The sequence below is a fragment of the Anopheles marshallii genome, chromosome 2 (assembly GCF_943734725.1).
Source record: "Anopheles marshallii chromosome 2, idAnoMarsDA_429_01, whole genome shotgun sequence".
NCBI lineage: Eukaryota > Metazoa > Arthropoda > Insecta > Diptera > Culicidae > Anopheles > Anopheles marshallii.
Genome location: NC_071326.1, coordinates 77,622,962 through 77,644,747, shown reverse-complemented (window position 1 = coordinate 77,644,747; position 21,786 = coordinate 77,622,962). Strand labels below are relative to the sequence as shown.

At 47.8% G+C, this 21,786-nt stretch overlaps 6 protein-coding genes across 6 annotated transcripts; 3 read left to right on the top strand and 3 right to left on the bottom strand.

Moving 5' to 3' along the window:
- Positions 1 to 670: 670 nt before the first annotated feature.
- On the top strand, positions 671 to 1,382 carry LOC128709060 (U11/U12 small nuclear ribonucleoprotein 35 kDa protein-like). The gene is made up of 2 exons (XM_053804046.1): positions 671 to 892; positions 969 to 1,382. The coding sequence occupies exons 1-2, from the start codon at positions 671 to 673 to the stop codon at positions 1,380 to 1,382; spliced, it is 636 nt and encodes a 211-aa protein (XP_053660021.1).
- Positions 1,383 to 1,488: 106 nt separating this feature from the next.
- Positions 1,489 to 4,416, bottom strand: LOC128718884 (ATP-binding cassette sub-family F member 1). Its single transcript, XM_053812499.1, has 2 exons — positions 2,350 to 4,416; positions 1,489 to 2,162 (listed from the first exon to the last, which is right to left on the bottom strand). The coding sequence occupies exons 1-2, from the start codon at positions 4,406 to 4,408 to the stop codon at positions 1,489 to 1,491; spliced, it is 2,733 nt and encodes a 910-aa protein (XP_053668474.1). The 5' UTR covers positions 4,409 to 4,416.
- Positions 4,417 to 5,041: 625 nt separating this feature from the next.
- On the top strand, positions 5,042 to 7,695 carry LOC128707522 (ubiquitin carboxyl-terminal hydrolase 5). Its single transcript, XM_053802478.1, has 3 exons — positions 5,042 to 6,165; positions 6,236 to 7,440; positions 7,523 to 7,695. Exons 1-3 carry the CDS (start codon positions 5,042 to 5,044, stop codon positions 7,693 to 7,695), a joined length of 2,502 nt encoding a protein of 833 aa, XP_053658453.1.
- Positions 7,696 to 8,444: 749 nt separating this feature from the next.
- LOC128710253 (phosphoserine phosphatase) lies at positions 8,445 to 15,059 on the bottom strand. Its single transcript, XM_053805299.1, has 4 exons — positions 15,004 to 15,059; positions 9,147 to 9,539; positions 8,609 to 9,072; positions 8,445 to 8,527 (listed from the first exon to the last, which is right to left on the bottom strand). Exons 1-4 carry the CDS (start codon positions 15,057 to 15,059, stop codon positions 8,445 to 8,447), a joined length of 996 nt encoding a protein of 331 aa, XP_053661274.1.
- Positions 10,173 to 11,882, top strand: LOC128710252 (beclin 1-associated autophagy-related key regulator). The gene is made up of 2 exons (XM_053805298.1): positions 10,173 to 11,580; positions 11,647 to 11,882. The coding sequence occupies exons 1-2, from the start codon at positions 10,173 to 10,175 to the stop codon at positions 11,880 to 11,882; spliced, it is 1,644 nt and encodes a 547-aa protein (XP_053661273.1).
- Positions 15,060 to 16,973: 1,914 nt separating the features above from the next.
- Positions 16,974 to 19,797, bottom strand: LOC128707611 (mutS protein homolog 4-like). The gene is made up of 3 exons (XM_053802570.1): positions 18,829 to 19,797; positions 17,985 to 18,761; positions 16,974 to 17,921 (listed from the first exon to the last, which is right to left on the bottom strand). Exons 1-3 carry the CDS (start codon positions 19,795 to 19,797, stop codon positions 16,974 to 16,976), a joined length of 2,694 nt encoding a protein of 897 aa, XP_053658545.1.
- Between the last annotated feature and the right edge of the window lie 1,989 nt (positions 19,798 to 21,786).

Below are 21,786 nucleotides of genomic sequence, written 5' to 3'. Positions count from 1 at the left end.
GGATCCCAAAAACCCCTACGATACAGACGACTCCAACAAGACACGATATGCAGTTTACATCACACTCTGATACGTCCGGCAGTGCACTAATGTCATGCGTTTGGGACTACACAGGCGGATGACGGAGGCCACGATCGGCAGGATGTTATCGAGCACGTAATGAAGATGGTGGACTAATGTACTACCAGGCAGGTGCTCGTCAGTGACTCGTTCGGCACAAAAGGAATGTAGCATAGCGAGCTAGTTGACTGGATCAAGTAGGCTGGCTGGATGGAGTTTTCACCTGTCGGAGATTTAATGCAGCTTGGCGATGAAGAAGAATAATCCTGGACCGAGGGTCCTGCAGCCCGTTATTGCAACCTCTGCAGATCTGTTACGCCAAAAACAAACAGATTTGACGATTTAATTTTATATTTTATTTTGTTCCCCGTTTCTAAAATTCTGACCAGCTTTGCTAATACTGTGCGAAAGCAAATCACTCACGAGGCACTCATTCAAAAGTGAGCGCCCGTTTTGGCGCACAAAGTTAACGTCAAACGATGTGCTATAAAAAAACGTAAACAAACAAATCGCGACAGGATAAAAATTATCAAAATCGGGAACTACAAACACGGGAGGTTTGTCTACGTAGGAAACCGTACTAACGGCTTTGTGATCTACTTACCGAACGATGCACTCTGCAGAAGATTCTTCCAAATCGAAGCGCTGGTCAAAGTATGTGCGTGATATTTACGACCCGGTACAGGTCGGATCGATCGATGGAACGGACCAAGTTCCGCACGATCGTGCGCTGGTACGCGCCATTAATTCCAACTACCGACCGAATCGGAAGGTGAAAGGCAACCCGATGCACACGATCTTCATCGGTCGATTGGCACATTCAGTCACGGAGGTAATAGTGGGCCCCGTTCTTTTCAGTGCGGTGTGGTTGTGAATAGTTTCATTCATTTGTTTCTCTCTAATTGCAGGAACAGTTACGTTCTAAGTTTACACCCTTTGGCACAATTGTTCACACTCGGTTAGTCACCGACATCATTACCGGGCTTCCTCGCGGGTACGCATTCATTGAGTACAGCAGTCGAGATGAGGCGCTGCGAGCGATCGACCGAATGCACGGTGTAAGCATCGACGGGAAGGAGATTCTCGTCGATGAGGAATGGGAACGACGGCTGGAGGGTTGGAAACCGCGTCGCCTAGGGGGTGGTTTCGGCGGCAGGAAGAAATCACAGCAGCTACGATTTGGCTGCAAGGTGCAACCGTTCCGCAGGCCCATTCTTGAAGCATCCGGCGGTGGTGTGTCGAGCGTGTGCGAATGGAATCGTCGTGTTCGTCATCGGAAAGAAGGTCCACCACGGTCCACCAGGGACAGTGATGGGGAGTAAACATGCATGCTTAGCGATATGTTTGTTGCCGGAAAATAATGACTTCGTACGGTAAGTTTAATAGCAATAAAATAACCAGCCAAACAACCCCCTAACAAACACGTTCTCACTGCAGGACGGCAGCGTTAGCCGATATGCTAGGATTGTTTATAACCTCGCCCAGACTGTCCAGCACCTCCTTGCGGTAATCGTCGAAATCGCCGTCCACCTCGTTGATCGTTTGGTCCTCGATCACGAACAGCGTGCAGTCCGTTTCGCGGATTAACCGCTCGTCGTGAGAGACGATAATTACGCCACCCTTGTACTCGTTGATCGCATCCGCCAGCGCATCGATCGATTCAATGTCCAGGTTGTTGGTCGGTTCATCCAGAATCAGCACGTCGGGCGCGTTCAGGCAGAGCTCGGCCATCGCTACACGGGCCTTCTGACCGCCGGACAGATCCTTCATCTTGATCGTGTGCGCATGACTGGCCAGCCCGAACGTTCCGAGCTGTTTGCGAGCCTTTTCGTACGGCAGATTAAACAATCGCTGCAGGTACTCGGCCGGCGTTTCCTCCGCCGTCAGATGCTCACCCGAATGCTGATCGAAACGTCCTATGCGAAGGCGATGGTTGCGCTTCGCTTCACCCTTCACCGGATCGAGCTCACCAACCAGAAGCTTCAGGAAGGTGGATTTACCCACACCGTTCGGACCGACGATGGCAACACGACTGTTCAGATCAATACCGAAATCCGCACCCACGAACAGTGGCTTCTGGTTCGGGAAGTTGAAATGGCAATCTGGAAAAAGAAATTAAACGTATCATTGTATGAATTTGGCTGAAATAATGTTCTATGACTAAACAGACTAGTATTAATTGCTTTCAACACAAGAAACTACCAGGACATTGCCGCATGCTATTGCTACGGCTATGATCGGAAAGGGATTCGTCGTCGTGTTGAAGAACGTTCCGTTCGTTCTACTTACTGTGCAAACCAAGAATCGGTGGCTGTAACGGTGGTGGATCCGGGAAGCTGAACTTTACGATGTACTCCTTCGGCTTCGACAACAGCTCCACCGGTCCATCATCCTCCTCACCCGGCTTCTGGTTCTTCGTTCGTCCCTTCTCCTGCTTGCGGGTCAGATTTTCCTTCTGCTTCTTCTCGGCAGCCTTCTTCGACTGTCCGTGTGCCTTCATGTCCTTCAGTCGCCGTTCCTGCTTCTCGTACTCCTTGATCATCTCCTTGCGTTTTTGGACGTACATCTTCTTAAACATCGTATAGTTACCCTTGTAGTAGTACAGCTTCTTGTTATCCAGATGGATAATTTCGTTACAAACGTTATCGAGGAAGGACTGGTCGTGAGACACAATCAGTAGCGTCTTTTTCCATCCCTGCAGATAATTGTCCAACCAGATGACGGCGTTCAGATCGAGATGGTTCGTCGGTTCATCGAGTAGAAGCAGCGTAGGTTCGATGAAAAGTGCCCTTGCAAGGGACACACGCATTCGCCATCCACCGGAAAATGCATTCGTGGGTCGATTTTGCATCGCACGAGAGAATCCCAAACCGGCAAGAATACGCCGGGCGCGTGGTTCCGCCGAATCTGCTCCGATCGCTTTCAGCTCGTTGTACACCTCCTGCAGCTTATCCTGCAACTCGATCTTCCCCGTCTCGACCGCCTCTTCCAGCTCTTTGCATTCCTTCAACAGCGCGGTCCGTTTCACATCCGCCTTCAGCACCGTGTCCACCGCGGACGTTTCATCCGCAACGACTTCCTGCTCGCACAGCAGCACATCAATGTTGGGCGGAATCGCAAAGGCACGATTGGCGATGTGGCGCAATAGCGTCGTCTTACCGTGTCCGTTCGGGCCGACCAACCCATAATGGCGCCCGTTCGCAATCAGCAAGTTGGCGTTTACGAACAGATCATTACCCTTGGCGGAGATGGTAAAGTTTTCGATCTTGATGTCCACCGCATGTTCCATGTGTTTGCTCTGGTTGCCCGTTTTGAGTGCTTGCGACATCGTGAAATTACTGTCCAGATCCGAATGTCCTTGACCACCCTTCCGTAGCATCGCTTCCTGTTGTTTCTCAAACTCTTGTTGTTTTTTAAGCTTCTTCTTTTCCTTGTGTGTTAGTTTCTTCTCCTTTTCGCCGGTACCATCGTCATCATCGCCATCATCATCCAGCTTCAACTCATCGGCAACCTTGTCGGCCATTTCATTCACTTCCGTGTCGGCTTCTTCTTCACTAACTACCTTTTCCGGTTCGGGCACTTTCACCTTCTCCTGCTTGGTATGTTTTTCATCCTTTTTCTTTTCCGGTTCGACTGCTGCTGGTGTTGGTGTTGGTTCCGGTTCTTTAACCACGTTGGGTTCTTCCTTTGGTTTCTCCACTTTGGGTGGTTCCTTCTTTACAACCGGCTCCACATCCGACACATCTTCGTCCTCTTCACTTTCTTCCTCCGAATCCTGTACCTTCGCTGTCTTCTTTGCAGCCTTTTTCGGATGTTTCTTTTTGGCAGACTTTTTGCTCGCCATTACGGCCATCATGTCTTCCCCATCGTCATCATCCTCATCATCATCCGAACCACCACCGACCAGCAGATCGATCTCTTTTTCCTCCTTGTCCGACCAATCGTCATCTTTCTTGCCCTTACCCTTTCCTTTCGCAGCCACTTTCTTCGCTTCCTTCTTGCCAGCTTGTTTGGCTGGAACCGGTACTTTCACCTGTTCCTCATCCGAATCGGCTCCTTTTCTTCCAACCGCTCCCTTTTTCGGTTGTTCCTCCTCATCGCTCCAATCGTCATCGTTCCGCTTGCCCTTCTTGCCCTTTTTGCCTGATGGTGCTGGCGCCGGAGGTGCCTTCTTTGCTCCACGACCCGCTGGTGCTCCACTGTCCTCGTCAGAATCCACGTTGTCAACTTTGCCCCCCTTCTTTTTCGACGACTTCCCGGACGTTCCGGACACGATCGACGACTGTTCGGACTGATCGTCATCGTCCCAGTCTTGGTTCTTTTTGTTGCCCTTCTTTTTCGGTGGCATTTCGTACGTTTTTCCTTACACACCTGTCCTGGCACCGGGTCCTGATGAAAACAGCCAAACGAAACTGTTTTTGGCAACAATCCACTTTTCCCAAAACTGTATGGTGCAATCCGGTTTGGGTGCAAGAAAACGCAACGTGCGATTGTTTTCTTCTTGTTTTCTTGTTCGCTTTGGTGTTATTCTACTGACATGACAAGAAAACAGAACAGCAGCGCTGTCACCAACTGACAATTCGTTTAAAAAAAAAAAAATTCTCCTTTGGTTTTTGCATTATAGGGTATTTTTGAAAGCTTTACCACCTATACATTAGTTCGTGTTCTATTCCGGCGCACTTTTCTCGTTGTTCTCGTTCAAATTATAATTTTAAAGCCAAATGAACGAGCCTTGACAATGCAAGATGGCGGACAGTAAACACCAATTACGTCAACTCGTACATGAAGCAACCCTGTCTTCCCGCCAAGTAACGCTGTCAAAGTGAATGCGAATGAATCTATTATTTTCGTGATTCTGCAGAAAACCGACACAATAGAATAAAGCGGCTGTTTTGGAGGCAAAATTAGCTTTGTTTTCCGAGAACTACTAAAACTTCGTTCTTTGCAGCAAGCAAACATTATCACGAAACGAAACAGCATCATGGACGTGCTTCGCAAATACCTGGACCAGGTTAAAGTGCCGTGCGCTAGCGATAACGTCTTCAAGGAGGAATGCGTATACTCGTTTGACAATCCGGAATACAACACCGGCTTGTATGTGAGTTTGACCAGCTTTCTTGGGTTCGGTGTGAATCATGTTCGGGACTATGCGGACCGGACAGGGAACCGAGTTTTTCTCCATCTACGGCGTGAAAGAATCGAAGACACTGAACCGGCTGGCGAGGTACCCGGTACGGATGGGCCGGAGAAAAAGATCACCCGGCTGGCGATTGGTGTAGAGGGCGGATACACCGGTGCAGAGACCAAGAAGTACGAATATCGAGAACACTTCCAGGTGGTTGTGTTCGATGATACGGTCGCACAGTTGGACTACCCGAACGAGGACTTACCGCTGCAGGTGCAGAATGCGGTGGACGCGGTTCTGAAAGCGGAAGCGGCATCGGTGAAGCGCGAACGCGAACAGCTTGCCGGTACGTGGGATGGTGAAATCCGCCAGGTATCGACCCATGCCGCCGATCTGTTACAGCTGGAAAATGGCAAGAAGATTCCACCGACCGGATGGAAGTGTGAGAAATGCGATCTCACCAACAACCTATGGCTCAACCTGACGGACGGTTCGATCATGTGCGGCCGCAAGTTCTTCGATGGTTCGGGCGGAAACGATCACGCCGTCAATCACTACAAGGAAACAAACTACCCGTTGGCGGTTAAGCTTGGTACAATAACGACCGATGGCAAGGGCGACGTTTACAGCTACAGCGAGGACGATATGGTGGAGGATCCGAACCTGGTGAAGCATTTAGCTCACTGGGGCATAAATGTGGGCCAGATGGAGAAGACGGAGAAATCCATGATTGAGCTGGAACTGGATCTCAACCAGCGGATCGGTGAATGGGGCATCCTGTGCGAGAGTGGAAGCCAGCTTATACCGATCGCCGGCCCAGGGTACACTGGTATGAAGAATCTGGGCAACACGTGCTATCTGAACAGTGTGATGCAGGTCCTATTTACCATTCCGGACTTTGTCCGCCGGTTTGTCGATGGTTCGAAAGCGATTTACGATACCTTTCCGGCGGATCCGGCCAACGATTTCAACGTGCAGATGTAAGAATCGTGTCGTAATGTGAAGCTGTTGGAAGGATTACTAACCTTACCGTTTTTCTGTTTCTCTTAGGGCAAAGTTAGGCACCGGATTGTGCAGTGGAGATTACAGTGGATTATCGGATAATAGTCTGGATAGTGCGGATTCGTTGTGTGGAATTGCACCAACCATGTTTAAAGCCCTCATCGGTCAGGGTCATCCAGACTTCTCCACAAAGCAGCAGCAGGACGCACAGGAATTCTTCTTACATATGGTTAGCATGCTGCAGAAGCACAGCCGTCACCAGGAAAATCCGGCCGAAGCGTTGCGCTTCTGCATTGAGGATCGGGTCGAATGTTGCTCGAGCGGTAAGGTTATGTACAACCGGCGGGATGAATGGTGCCTGCCGCTACAAATTCCGCTTCAAAAAGCAACCAACCTCGACGAGGTTAAGCTGTATGAGGCAGAACGGGCCGCGGCCGAACGCGAAGGCCGTCGGCTCGATCCGGACGCGCTGGTGCGGCCGAAAATAACGCTTGCTGCCTGTCTGGATACGTTCGCACAGCCAGAGCTGGTGGAACAATTCTACAGCACCGCTATCAGCGCGAAGACAACGGCCAAAAAGACGACCAAGCTCGCCTCCATGCCCGATTACCTTATGCTGCATTTGAAGAAGTTTACACTGAAGGAAGACTGGACCTCGCTGAAGCTGGACGTCGCGATCGACATCCCGGAGGTGCTTGATCTAGAAATGCTGCGCGGTACCGGGAAGCAACCGAACGAGGAAGAGCTACCGGACATTGCGGGCCGTGAACCGACACCGCCCCCGATGGATCCGGAAGTGATGGATCAGCTGCTCGGTATGGGCTTCCCACCGGAGGCTTGCAAACGTGCCATCTTCTTCACGAAGAACACCGGCATCGAACCTGCCACGCAGTGGATGGTGGAACACATTGCCGATTCGGACTTTGCCAGCCCGTTCGTACCGCCCGGTACGGGCGGTAAGAGTGGTACGGCTGGTGGGGCAGGCAGTGCCGCCTTCGTACCCGATCCGGTTGGGCTCGAGATGCTGATGGGCATGGGATTCACAGACCGGCAAGCGACGAAAGCGCTGAAGGAAACGGGCAACAACACGGAACGGGCCGTCGATTGGATCTTCTCGCATACGGACGAACTGGACAGCATGGCGATAGATGATGCGACTTCCGATAGTGTTGCCACGGCGGCAGCCGCTGCAGGATGCGATAGTGGAGCTACTGGAAGCAAGCAGGGAACATCATACCGTGACGGAACTGGCAGTAAGTATCACTCGTACCCGAACTCACTTTATATTCACTCAGCTTTGGCTTTACAACATGTTTTTTTCTTCTCTTTCACTAGAATATAAACTCGTTGCATTCATTTCCCACATGGGCCCCTCGGCCCAGGTCGGCCATTACGTTTGCCACATCCTGAAGGACGACGAGTGGGTCATCTTTAACGATAATAAGGTGGCGATCTCGCAGAATCCACCCAAAGAGCTCGGCTACCTGTATCTCTACCAGCGGGTGTAAAAAATACTGACCGCGGAGAAGTCATCCGGGACGGATACAAAACGTGCGTATGGGAGTGTGTTAGTGGATGGGAACACACCGAAAGGAATGCACCATTATTCGTCCATCATTCAGTTTTCTCTCTGTTTCATCTTGCGCTGAGTCACTCACTCAAACTGAGGGCACATCAGCTGTGGACTGTGAACTAATCTTTAATTGATAATAAAACGGCATCGAATTAACTAAAGATAATGAACCTTGTTTTGTTATAAGATCTCTTATCAACGGTACCAGTTGTAATCTCTCATCTTATGTAGCAGTGGGAATGGTAATATCCCTATATTAATCCTTATACATCTGTGAACCAATTATACTAAGTAACTCTTTCGATATTTTATTTCAATGAATGCTTCGTTCTCGAGCTTGTACTGGAAAACTCACACCATCAATTATTGCGCGGTTCAACTGCCTCCACATCTCTTCCACATCGACCAGACACCCGGAATAACTTCATTAAAAACACACTTAATTAAAGTTCCTTTATACAATTTTATTATAATTGTTGATGGCAAGCAAACAATACTCTACCTATCGATAAACGTGCTACAATAACTCAACTTAACATTGCTTATAATTTATAATAATTCTTAGCACTAGCAAATTAACTATGTACAGCAAAGACGAGTAGCGAATATTTCTAACGCTATTGAAACAAGAATGAATTGTGATGTGAATTAATCCGGCGATAAAGTAGGACATCCGTTGTACGATCACCAGAGCAAATCGGCAAAGTTGGTCACGTAGTAGGTCGCTCGTTTCTGCACTTCTTCCCGGACGGCATTACCACCATAACCTGTAGATGGGCACCATAAAAATAGCAAGTAAATTAATCACAACCACTATTTCAGGCTAGTTTCCATTTTCCTACACCTACCAATGAACATGTTCGCCGGTGGACAAGCCTCCAAATCAGTCATACCGTCACCGATCATAGCGACCACCTTTTCCGATCCCGCGCCAGCTCCACCGGCCATCACACTGCGGATCATCTTGATGGCTTCACCTTTGCCGCCCGATCGCGAAGTGGGCTGAGCCGTATCGAACCCAGCGTAGCTGCCATTGTAGTTAAAGAACAATCTGTTCGCGTACAGATTGCACAGCGGAATCTGCAACGCGTCCGCAACCGGTTCGATCAGACAATCGAAACCACCGCTGATCAGAAACACCTCGGCATTATTCTTGCGCAGCTGCTCGATCAGCTCCTTCACTCCGGCCGAAATGGTCGATGGGTGCGTTTTGAGAAACTCGCGGATCTGTCTCTGCGACGGTTTGATGATGTCCAGGCGGCGTTTCAGCGCTTCCTGAAACGTCATGCTACCTCCCATCGCTTCCTTCGTCCTGTAACAAACGAGCGATGCGAAAAAGGAAGATTATAAAAAAAAATGTCGGAAGAGGAGTCGTAAGTCACGTACAGTGCAGCCACCTCACTGCCTTTACCGCAGAACTGTGCCAGCTCATCGATTCCTTCCTCGGTGATGATGGTCGAATCAACATCGAAGCACACAATTTGGGCCTTTTTCAGCGACTCCCTCGCTTCGGTGGTTCGCTTCGACAGTTCAACAGGACGATCGTTGGTCATGCCGTTGCCGTTCTGTGTGTGAAGATGCAGCTGGCCGCCGTTGCGCGTCGCCAAAGCGTTCAGCTTCGACGGGACGATAGGCTTGAAGATTGGCGGTGCCGGTGGCAAACTGTTGCGCCTTCCAACGACAACGACCGGCTCGAGTGGTTCTCCAGCACCGGCAAGGCTGCTCACACCACGGCTGCTCTCCGTGGCGGAGATGGCTACCAAGCTTCCAAAAAGTGCGCTGAAAAAAAAATAAAAAAAACAACACATTATTCCACTTAAAATTATTCTGCCAAAAAATATAAATAAATATTCAACAACTAAAGTTTCAATCCCTTTTGAAAACTTTCAACTTTAACGGTTAATTTAAATTGCAATAAGCAAACAATCCCGTACTCTGCGAGCATGCTCCAAAGACAGCTGTCAAAGGCTATCAGCTGAGAGGTGCGAAGTAAACAAAGAAAAGCGTTCGTTTCTGCTGGCTGATGAAACATTGGCTCGGTCTCACGGTGGTATTAAATACCCCTTCCTGTTGTTTATTGAATACCAGCCATCAGCAACACACCATTATTGTCCAGTGTGTCCGTGCAAGGTTTGCGTTCGTGAATCGCTGTTGTGCAAAGACTGACAGTTGCTCGCCAGTTTGTGAAATATAGTGGAGCGATTACGGGTACGGCATACATTACTCATTCACGAATGGTGTCGATTGTAGTTGACTATAACAGGGCACTATAAACGGTAGTCTGTGAAAGGTTCGTCTGTAACACAAACAGTTGCCATCATCGCTCGCAGACGTGTTTAGAGCTCCACCACTGAGCAGAGTAGAGACGACGCAATACACAATCCAACTACAACGACATCACCACCACTGCTGATGGCAGTTTGCACCAGCAACCTGACGTCCGATTCTGGCGGTGCTCCGGAAAACTTTCACATAACCTACTCGCACGATGGCGATGCGGATGAGGAAGCTGTGGACGCTATGCATGACGGTGATCTGCTTTCCACGTCCAGCTTCCAGATCGGTGGCATCGGTGGCGAAAGTACGCTGCGATGCCCTTTGTGCGGTGCCCACCGCCGTCACTTTCACTGCAAATGGTGCATACGTCACGGAGACTTCCTGCACACCGTGAACGACGTTTGCTGTCAACTGCCGGAACGGTTCGGTGAAAAACAGCAGCGCTTGAGAAACCTGCGGACGGCCAACGCTACGCTCGAAAGCAAAGGCGCAACGATGCTGGAAAAGCTGCACCAGGCGGGTCGTTTGACGGGTGAGATTAAGCAACGGTCGGACAAAGCGAACATCATACGGAAAACGATCGAGCTGAAGCGCATCGCCATCGAGGAGTTGCGGCTGAAACAACGTCATCTAGGTGACGCGATTCGCAAGCTGCGCATCACGTTGCCTCGGTACGACGATAAGGTGAAGACGCTCAGCGAATTTGTGGCCGGCAAGATGGAGGAAAGTGAGCACCGCAAGGCAAAGCTGACGGCAGTGCAGGAGCGTTTGTGTCAGCTGAAGCGCGATCAGGTGCAACAGCTCGTACGGATCATCTTCCCGATCACGCAAACGATCGTCAGCCGGAGTAGCTTGGCGGGAAGCAGCAGTACGGCGAGCACCGCTAGCGGAAGCTCGACAGGTGGTACGGGACTAAGCAATACCCGTAGTACGATAAATGAAATTTCCGAAGCCACCCGCACAGCGTACGTCCGTGGCCAGTGGGTATTGCAGGATAGTTTCGGGGAGGTACAGCACGTAATAATAGCACCGGCCCTTCCCGGCACGGGTAATTACTCGGCCTACAACGATTGGGCCACGGGTGATGGTGGTGCGGTGATTGGTGCCACCTCTACGGCCACTTCTACTATGGAAGTATCTTCTTCGCCTGGTGCAGGTGGCACTAGGGTAGGAAGTCACAATCCCGCACACACCATCGCGGCAGCCTTAACGTACACCAGTCAGCTTGTGGCGCTGCTCGGATACTATCTGGACGTTCGGTTACCATACCGCGTGTCGTACGCAGACTTCTGTACGACAACCCTGTCGGAGGCACAGTTTGCCCGAAAGGTGGCACGATTGAATGCGGACATTGTGTTCCTGTGCCACACGCAAGGCTGTCGGTTAAACGACATGAACCCGACGCACACGCTCGAGAATGTACTCTGTCTGCTAAAATCATCCGTTCTAGGGCACTGTGGACCAACCGATCGAAACAGCTGTCTTTCCGATTCGATGGAACAGCTGCTAATGCAGCACATTGGCGAAGATTCGGACTCGGAAGGTAAGTTTATTTACCGAAAATCAATGTTTAAAAAACTCTTTCATGAAAAGGTGTGGCTCTTTTTAGACGAAACAAACCTTCACCAGGAATGGGAAGCGGTTCCAAGCAATCTTTCACCGGTAACGGCGGAACAACCGTACCCACCGATGGCACTCGCGCTGGACCAAAGACGGCAAACGGTCGGCCACACCGGATTGCACTACCATCATCTACAGCAACCAACGGGTGCCGGCGCAACCAGTCTCATGACCAGTGCCATCGCCTCGGTCAGCTCATTCTGGAAAGGATGGACGGGGAAGTAAGAATCTTTATGCGCACCCAGCGCAGCATGGCCATCGCCGCTAGACAACTCATGGGAGAGATTTGCTATTATGCTCATTCCTTTTTTTGCACAACACAGCCACCGTTTTATAAGGCAAAACTCTATAAGCGAAAACATTTCTATGTTTTTTTTTCCTGTCTAAACAAATACATGTGATAGCACAAACCAAACTTTTGTACAGGCCTTCCACCACACCCGTTTGTCGCCATTTTTTATAGGAAATAGCATACGCAAAACAGTAAACGCTTCCACAGAGAGAAGGGAAAAGTTGTAACGCTATAATTATGGTACAAAAAAAAAGGAAGAAAGTAACCAATTGAGATCGTTAACTCGAAAAACAATAGGAAAACGCTTGTAGAAGCTTACATTGCACACGTTTTTCGGCTGTGCACTGTTGTAACGATCAAGAAAAGGGTAAAGGGATGATAAAAGTCTGTAACATAACACCCGTTTTATAGCAGTTATTTTTTATGCGAAACAACTAAAAAAAACGTTCACTAATTCGTAAGTTAGGTTCAGAATGGAAATAAAGTAATTTACATTTTAGCTGTGATTAACTTCAGAATAACAAAGAAACACCGTTTGCCAGCTACTTGTTTTACTAATGCCAGTTATCCGATCAAACTTTTGATTTCGTCTATAACTTCGCTTTGCATTTGGAGTCAGGCTCGCAAGAAAACCCCGGATGCCGCGAATGAAACGGTATCAAAGCTCCAATACTCGTATATGACTCGTTTAGACATGAAGTCTTTCTTATCCCCCTTCCGGTAGAGGAAGCACGTTAGGAGAAACACTACAAATAAAGAAACTCCTCCAGCTGTTCAATAACCTCATTACGCATCAACACATTGGACAAGGCTGAACAGTCTTATCACTGCAAGAGTATGATATTGGACGAGCTCGTAAAGTTAGTTCTGTTCAATCCACAACGACCCAGGAATAAGAAGGGCGCCTCAATGGCGTGGATGGCTTCCACCAGATGGTGCCAGATTAACAGATCGTGAGCCAGAATTCCCGAAAGGAAAAGTTGAAAACTGGTTGCAATGGTTGATAAGTACCTCAACCGCATGATCACGCGTAGCAACAGGCCGGGCGTGTGTAGGCTCACCCTTTGCGGGAGGGCCTTCTCCCGACCTGAACGATAAGGTCTTGTTGAGGAAGGCGGAAGCCACCGAGACTCGTAAGCATGGCAGGCAAAACAACCATTGCTGATGTAACATGATGCTGCTGCACGTGGTACGGTGATGGGCAAACTGCTGTGACTGAGTCAACATCGAGGCTTTTTCTCGGGGATATGGCAGTTGTTTGTCTACCAGTTAAGGCGTACTTTTACTCTTTTAATAGGTTGTTATTGTATACTGTGATTACAAGAATTGATGGCAATAACAAAATGCACCCGAAATGCTAGTTCGGCAACAAAACATCTCACGAGTCACTCGTATATCCCAAGGTCTCTAGCCTTGTGGATTCAGCTCGTCTATCAAACAGTTTTGTTTGTCTCGAATCTGCCCTTATCATCGACAACAAGGCAGCCGAGCCAACTTTGATGCTGTTTTTGCCCTTCTCACACACCACCAATCGTCGAATCAGCTGATAGAAGCACACCATCAACACATGTCCTCCAGCGTGTGTCAGGCATGTCGATCGGCCATCGTTGGACAAACAAACCCTATGTTTCGAATAGTTTGCCCGCACATGCCCACACTCCTATGACCTAAATGCCGCTCCATGCACTGATTTTGCAGTAGCGCAAAGATCTCGGACGAGTATACACTTGGCGAGGTCTTCCATTTACGTCAATGTCCACACCACTCCGGATCTCCTTGGAAAGTTTATGCTAATTTGCTCACCGATTCATTTTACTGCTGAAGGTTGCTGTACTACAGTAGTTTCCTTGCTTTAGCAGAGATCTCAGATAGCTCAGTATGTTAATATTCCTTTCGTTCACTACAGCGGCACACAAAGACCGTTCCTTGTGCGGAAGCTTTTCTCACGTGGAGACTTTGATGTCGCGTACTTCTATACCACTCAAAGGCTTTTATGTTTTTTCAACCGGACACAGACGTTCTTTTCAATGTTCTACCAGTGAACCAGGCAGGTTCTTTCACTACAGTTTGGAAAGGATTTCCAAAATTTACTTTCAACGTGTTTAGGGCGCGCGCGTTTGTAGTTCGATCTCTCGCAAACAACTGACACCGACCCGGGTGCACAGATTCACTTTAAACCAGTCCCGATCTGTCCCGGTCCGAGCCGTACCACTCCCCTCCTTCCAACACCTCTACTCGCCTGCACAACAAAGACCCTCCCGACCTCGTCTGCCGTAAGTTTCAAGCGTTCCGTGACGTGTTTTTCCTCTTCTCTGTTTCTGCCATTCCCTTCCTCATGCGCAGGCCCGAAGTTCTACGCGATAAGCGCGCCGGTCGGTCCGGTAAACAAGCTCCGTTATTGGGAGGAACCGGCTGTACAGCAAAACAGATTGAGAAAAGGAAGCGGGCAATGACGAAGTTGCCACGAGGTTGCACTGGCGATCAGCTGGGGAAACACCACCTGACTTTCGACCGGTTCTACGCGGTATCGATGTGCTTTAATTGATTGCGGATAATTTGGTACATCAACGGTGGAACACGCCCATCAATTAATGATCCTGCTGGGCCTGTAAACAAACACCTTCGTGATCAGGCACAATAGGCTGTTGCTAGGGGTAGCGAATCACTTGGAGCATCAAGTAGCACAAGAGGTCGACATACGATCCACTTGACATTCGAGACGAAAACAACTGCATCGCGATGCACTTCACGGGCCTCTCACTGGAAGGGAGATTCCGCCCCGTACTTCTAACATGATAACGATGCGGTGATGAAGATCAGCTTTCTGACAGACAAGCTGCAATGGATGTTTTTTTTTCCTTCTTGACGCTACTTCTGGCCCAGTGATTAGGCTTTCTCCGGAGGCAGTAAAGGCCGCATGATTTAATCGACGGCATATATTGCCTTATACCGTCAAGTGCGTTTGTGTTCAGCTCGTTATCCCCTTTCAATGCAGCACATTCGACAACAAGCAGTGGACCGCGTGCGCTGAGAAGCTTGCAAACAAAAACTTACCTCACAGTGGCCAAGGGTTGATGACGGTAGAAAATCGCTCTAAAGTTGGGAAGCATTAGAGGCCGTTTGAAGATAATAAACAGCACTTTTCCACTAAAAATCACTTCACCCACAACGAGGCAATCGCACCCATTCGTTTACGATCGGGAACTAAACGATTATGAACTAATCTTTTTGCGATCGAGTTGCGTATTGATAAAGCCGCGCGCATACTTGCACGATCTGTGCGAAACTGAGCCACGATCAGCTGTTTTCTGTCAAAACAATGCGCCTACTGGATGTGTCACATTCACGCGCTTTATCGGCAAATTTGCGTTTGTGTGCTATTCGCCAACCTGCAGTAGGCTGACGAGTATTATGCGTTTGCCTGAAATAGCCGTCTCGACAACAGTGGAGACCAAGTTCTCATCAACTCGAACACCGGACGGCGCACAGACAGAGTTGTGGATGATATACACTTCCGGCAATAAATGAAAACGCTCGTTGGATAAGTAGTTATGTAGTAACAGTTTGTCTAGAACAATTTCAAAAAATTGTAAAAATAGTAATAGTATAGTCTTTCAAAATACTGCACTCAAATCAGCTAAACCAGATGAGTGAGTATAAAATAGTGAATTTATATTGATCATTACTTAAAGTGGAAAAAGTAATAGCGTTCATTATTATTTCCAGGCGTGTACTTGTGCTGCCGAGCCCTCGGAAACTTGTTTCCCTTTGTAAAGAGTAACCGCGCGTGATAGCGATCCAGTTCCAAGAGAAGCGAAAGAGAAATAGCCCGGTAGCGGGTGTTGCCGAGGACGCCAATGTTCGCCAAGGGAAACCGGTGACGAGGTAAACGTTTCCTTCATTGAGTTTCAAGTGCAATTCAATATATCTCACTGTCGACTCCAGTTTCACTTGTTAACGACGGAATTCTGCTTCGCCATTCCGCTGCGAACGTACAACACTACGCTAGCAACGCATTCACGGGTCGAGGTTCGTTATCATCACGTGAAATTGGTTCAGCAAAACATGGCCAGACTGGGTAGCAGATTTTCGGGACCCAACGCAACCGTTCCGGAATGGACCGGTTTTTGCCAAATTTGCCCACATGTGATGAGCACACCGAGCAACATTCGACTTCGGTAATTTTGGCTAACCGATAACCCGGAGCAAAAAGGGCACCGAGTACCGTTGCTAACCGTAGCTGTTCCGGATGCAACTGGATTTGTGTACGCATCGTTAAATTCTGTATTTTTTTGCTGTGGAGAATTAAAGTATTGTCCAGTAGTAAACATATATACCATCCCGCCATTCTTCCGGATGGTTCTCGACAAGGCATGATCATGGTCAAAGGGTAACTCTAGCGCGTTGAAAGACGCAACGGAATAATGAAAACCGCGCATTTGCACGCCCGGTTTGCTTTATGGCTAAATTGAAGCTCATGATCATCGCTTTCAATTGGAGCTGCTTCGAGTTCCGTTTCTATGCTGACGACGAAGGCGGATTGAATGTTGTTGCTAGTTGCTAAATATTTTCGAATCTTTCCATCTACACGTATAAATCCTCTTTTTAAATATCATTCCAACCTCAAAAACCTAAACTAAACTAATGGCTTGAACTTTCTCCTTTCAGTTTAATAATCATCAATGTTCTCGACCGACCAATAAACAACTCAATCAATGTATTTCGCCATCATTCGAATGAATTCATCGCCGTCCGCCTGACAGTCTAGACACTCCTCCAAAGACGCGATACATGCCAAGGCTGCCATGAGAAAAACAACTCCAACGTGGATTAAAGCATGTAACGCAGGATTGAAGTAGGAACGATGGCGGCAGCTTAGGGGTCAGCACTAAATTACGCTACTAAACACTTGTTTATTCGACCCGTCGTATCATGACCCTGATGAGAAAAAAAAATGGCGAAAACAAATAACAAATACTTGCATCAGCAGTAAAGCACGCGATCAACAACAGCCGGCACGAACGTCAGGCGTCAAGTTGAAGCAATTGCTCCAGGGGCGTTACCCGGAGAAATTCTCGCACCTCTTCCGGTACGGAAGCGAGAAACTGATCGAGCTGCTCGGTTAGATGCTGTTGTACATCCTCGGCGTTACGTAGACTATGCGCTACCTTGCCGTATATGTGGTAGAACAGTTTGAAAAACTCATTAAAGCTTCCCTGCGTCGATAGGGTGTGGTTTGTGGTGGTCGTCGATAGATTACCGGTACGATTGTGCGATCGATTATTGTTGGCACATTCGGCAAGATGTTGTTTTAAGTCCCCACGGCACAGTTGCTCAGCACGGTCTAGCACATCCTTTGGGATGTTGACGGTACGTGCGAGTGACAGTCCGTAGCTTTTAACCGACGTGCGTCCTTCGACGACGACGTACTTGTACCGGAGTCGCTCCACACCGTCCACCTGGACGGTTTCCGTTTGCAAACAGAGCTGTGACACGTTGTGATGTACCTCCAGCGGTCGCAACAGATCCATACAGTGTGTCGTTATGAAAATGAACGGTTTCCGAATGCATGCCAGCGTCGGTACGATTGCGTTCTGCCGACGTTCCCCAGCATATCCTACGTGGTCAATGATGCGCTCAAGTAGTGCCCACTTGGTATTGGTTGTATCGGGAAGATGAGTGTCACCGTACAGTTCATCGATCACGATCAAACTGTTCGCAGTTAGGCAGTGGCGCACAAATTGCAGCTTGTTGTACATCTGGCAAGACTCTGTATCATCTTGCTGAAGATTGTCTGCTTCGCCGAATATGGTTAGCAGACGGTCCACGATCCGTACCTGAGCATGTGCTGCCGGAATGTAGCAACCCAGCTGGGCCATAATCTGTAAAATGCAGATCGTTTTCATGTACACCGTTTTCCCGCTCATATTCGGGCCCGTAACGATAAACACATTGTACTCTGGGGTGGAGATCTAAAATAAGTAAAAGCAGAAGTTAATGTCCAAATGTACCTCTACAATAAACTTCCAACTTACCACATTGTTTCGTACAATCTTTCGATCACCATAGAAGCTTTCCAGTAGCGGATGTCTTCCGGAAACAATCTTTGTCTCCTCGCCAAAGCTTGGCTCGCAGAACTCTTTCCCCTGGCTCACGGTTGCCAGTGCCTGCACGACATCCAGATCCGTTAAACATCCTACCAGGTTATACACCGCGTCTATACTATCGCGGATGCTCTCGATCAGACCGCGAATAATCCCGTAGCTAATTTCGTCGATTTCTTTCCCAACTGAAGCTAGTTTGTCATTAAACGCCATCAACCGTCCGTTGGAGAGTGTATACCGACGACCGTTCCGTGTTAGTATCTGAAAGTTTCGGCTCAACTGTTCCGCCACATTGTCCACCTCATCGTTCGCCAGCACGTACATCAAATGGAACCCGTTCTGTTTGGAATGGTGTAACTTTAACTGCATCCGGGTTGCCAGGCTTAGCTCTGCCACGTACTGACGAATCTCGTCTATGACTCCGGAGTATAAGGACCGAAGCAGGTCCAGTATGGAATTGATTTTGCCACGGACAAGGAAAAGTCTATTGTAGGTTGTGTTTCGCTCGACTGGGCTATCGTCCAACACTTCGCATATCTTCGTGAGCAGATCAGCGTACGCCGGTTCTTCGAGCGTTTGTTTCAAATCATTGAGATACTCAGCGTGGATATCTCGCAACAGATCACGAAGCTTTGGCACTACTTTCAGCACGTTCCGAAGGCTTGATGCTTGATTGAGCATATGAATTGTATTTTGATGAGTTGTTTTCTGGAAAACAAAGAAGCATTCTATTATGGACTTGTAATGTCTTTTTTCCTTTCACCCAACAACTTACCATTCGATCAATGTCCACCGATAGCTTGAGCAATCCTCCAACATCCTTAACCTCAGTCAAAGTTCGGCGTATAGTCTGAAGAAGTGTCGGCTGCCCTAACAATTCCCGTATGCACTTCAAGCGCATCTCCAACCGCGTTCGACTCGTCCATGGCTCAATAATATTTGCCCGCAGATGGCGCCTACCGATGGAGGTAATGCAACGGTTCATGAACCCAAACAGTGACTTCTTCTCGTCCCCTTTCTGCAACGGTCCTAGCAGTTCCAGCTGCCCAATGCATTCCACATCCATCGTCATCGTAGACATCTTGTCGATGTAACTCAACTTAAGCGTACGGCTAGCAATCTGCAGCAGGGCCGTCTCCATGCAGTGTCTTAGCAATGCGCCACAGGAAGCCATTCCGTAGTACTTGTTGTGGATCAATCCTCGAAGCCTGGCATAATCACGGCTGCACAGTTGGGACATGTAGCTCTCAGCGATACTATCATTGAAGTACGATCTTCCCAAACCAAGCACCTTTGTTTGCGGTAAGAATTGATGTATCAGTTTCGGAAGATACGACGTCCCGTTGGCTAATGCGTGCTCGGAAAAGTAAACCACTGTCGGATCGAGACTGTGCAGCGTCGTAAGCGTAACGGAGTACCAAAAGTTATCACCGTACTGTGTGATCTTGAGATGCGGCGAAGTAACATCTATAGCTGCTAAACCGACCTCGAGAGCTGCATGCCCACGACCCTCGGCAAGTACCACAATAACGTAAGCGCCGTCTCTTCCAGCGTTGCTTCCGGTACGATCGGGTTGGCCAGCAACATTAGGGATGCTGGATTCATGTTGAAAACCAGACAAAGATCTGTTTCGACTGTAGGGCATCGATCGCTCATTTCGGTTCACATCACGACCACGTACTACCGCTGGTAAACCAGCCACCAACGGAGGAACACTTTTACTACGGTACGGGATAAAATTCATCACACCTGTTGGATGTTTCTCTGTCTGCACAAGTACCACCTGCAAACTAGATCACGGTTGAATTGTGAGTGTGCGTATACCTACCAGCCTACTGCGATACTGTCACCACGCACTACTAAACCTCAAAACAGCGGTACGTAATTTCAATGGCGTGTATTTCGAAATTGTATATTATTTCCCTCCTTCGCAACACAAACACATATCCGCGAAGCTACCCGGTCCCGTTGGCTGAGAGGACGGGAGCAACAGTCGTTTACGGTCGTCCCAGCACCAACGGAAACGTTACTATGTGTTACCGGTCACATCGGTCATTAGGTTCAGTTTCATTTTTTACTTCATTTTTACAAAAAAAAAACATTGGGTTCTTTTTTCTCTGCACAATTTTACAAATTAGCGTTACGTTGCTGCTATTAATTCACTTGCCGTGGTTTGAGATTCCCTATTTCCCCCAAATGCATACACTCACACCATGCAAAATGGCTTGACGGTGGAGTGTTATCTGTTACTATTTGTTATTTGCGTGTGTGTGTTACTAAATGCCGGTGAACGTTTATTTCTTTCTATTTCAATGTTACGCAAACGGGGTTTTGTATTAGTTTGCAACTAGTTTTGATGGCACTGTGCTATCTACTTTGCGGTTGTTATGTTCACATTTTGCTCGTTTTGCTGCTGTTGTATGCTTCACTTTGGTTATTTTAGCTTGTGTTTCCGTTCCATCGCACCTACCCTGTCTATTATTCCCTTTCCGTGTTCATCCCACGCACTTTACAACACACATTCGTACACCAATTCACGCCCATCCCAGTTCCATTACAGTTTTTACATGTACAAGTAACGATTCTGCGTCACACATTTGCTGCCTTATTGCGATTTGATTACACTGTCTTTCCTTTCCATAATGCCAAAGCTCTCAAACACTTCCTTTACATTGTTTTCTTACATTGTTCATGATCATATTATTAATTCTACCGTTTTTCTTCCTTTCCTTTTCTTTTTTTTTGCAACAACTATAACGACTAGCACTGTATAATATTTGCACAAGCTTTGTTTTTTTTTTGTTTTGTTTTATGTTTTTCTCTTTCCCTTTTCTCTTTCCAATGTTTAAGCGGTATTTTATTACAAATTTTGCGTTTAGCCTGTTCCTTGTTTTCTTGTTTTTGCCCTTAGTAGTGTGTTTCGCGGTAGTGTGAAATTTTGAAAAGGAGCCCTTCGCTTTATTTATGTTCTTTTCCTTCTTTTTACAACTTTTTTTCTCCTGTTCGCACGTCTTCGTCAAAGTGCCAGTTACGGCCAGTTACGGTAGTTACGTTATGTGTGAGTGTTTAATAGACTGCAAAAATCACGGTCCTTACGCACACCAACCTTGCCCAAAATGCGTCCCTGCTCAACTGCTAAGCTCTCCGTTTAGTAGGAAATTGAGAAAAGTATCTTTTACTTTACACAAGCATCGTATCGTACCTTGTTTAAAAGCTTTCGTTTGGTATTTTGGGTTTTTTGTTTTCTTTGCCTGCTCTTACTGTTTTACCGTGTTTGCTGATTCAATTAGTATAGATGATTTTGATTCATTATGTTTGTTGTATGCGTGACGTAATCCTCTTGTTTAAACACACATTGTACTTACGGTAGTATCGTTAAACGAAAGCAACAAAACAAAGGGAAACACCTTGCCTTTCGTGAGTAGATGTGCAGGGGTTCTCCGGGTTTCGCTCGGTATAAGTTTTGATTTCCTTACCTAATGCCCTTTGGATACTCGGCGAATATCATCAGATGTCAGTGTAGAACCCTACGAATGTCTAACTTTGAGTATGTCGTTCGTTTGTTAATAAGATTGTGTTTGTGTGTGCTTGTGTACTTCTTGCTGTTTAGATATTTAATAGCCTGTTTATCTAATTATGGACTAGTGAAACAATTGCAACAAACGTCACATCTTGAGCTACCGGACGATGACGACCTTCCCTATTCGTTGCGACCCACCTCCTCATAAGACCA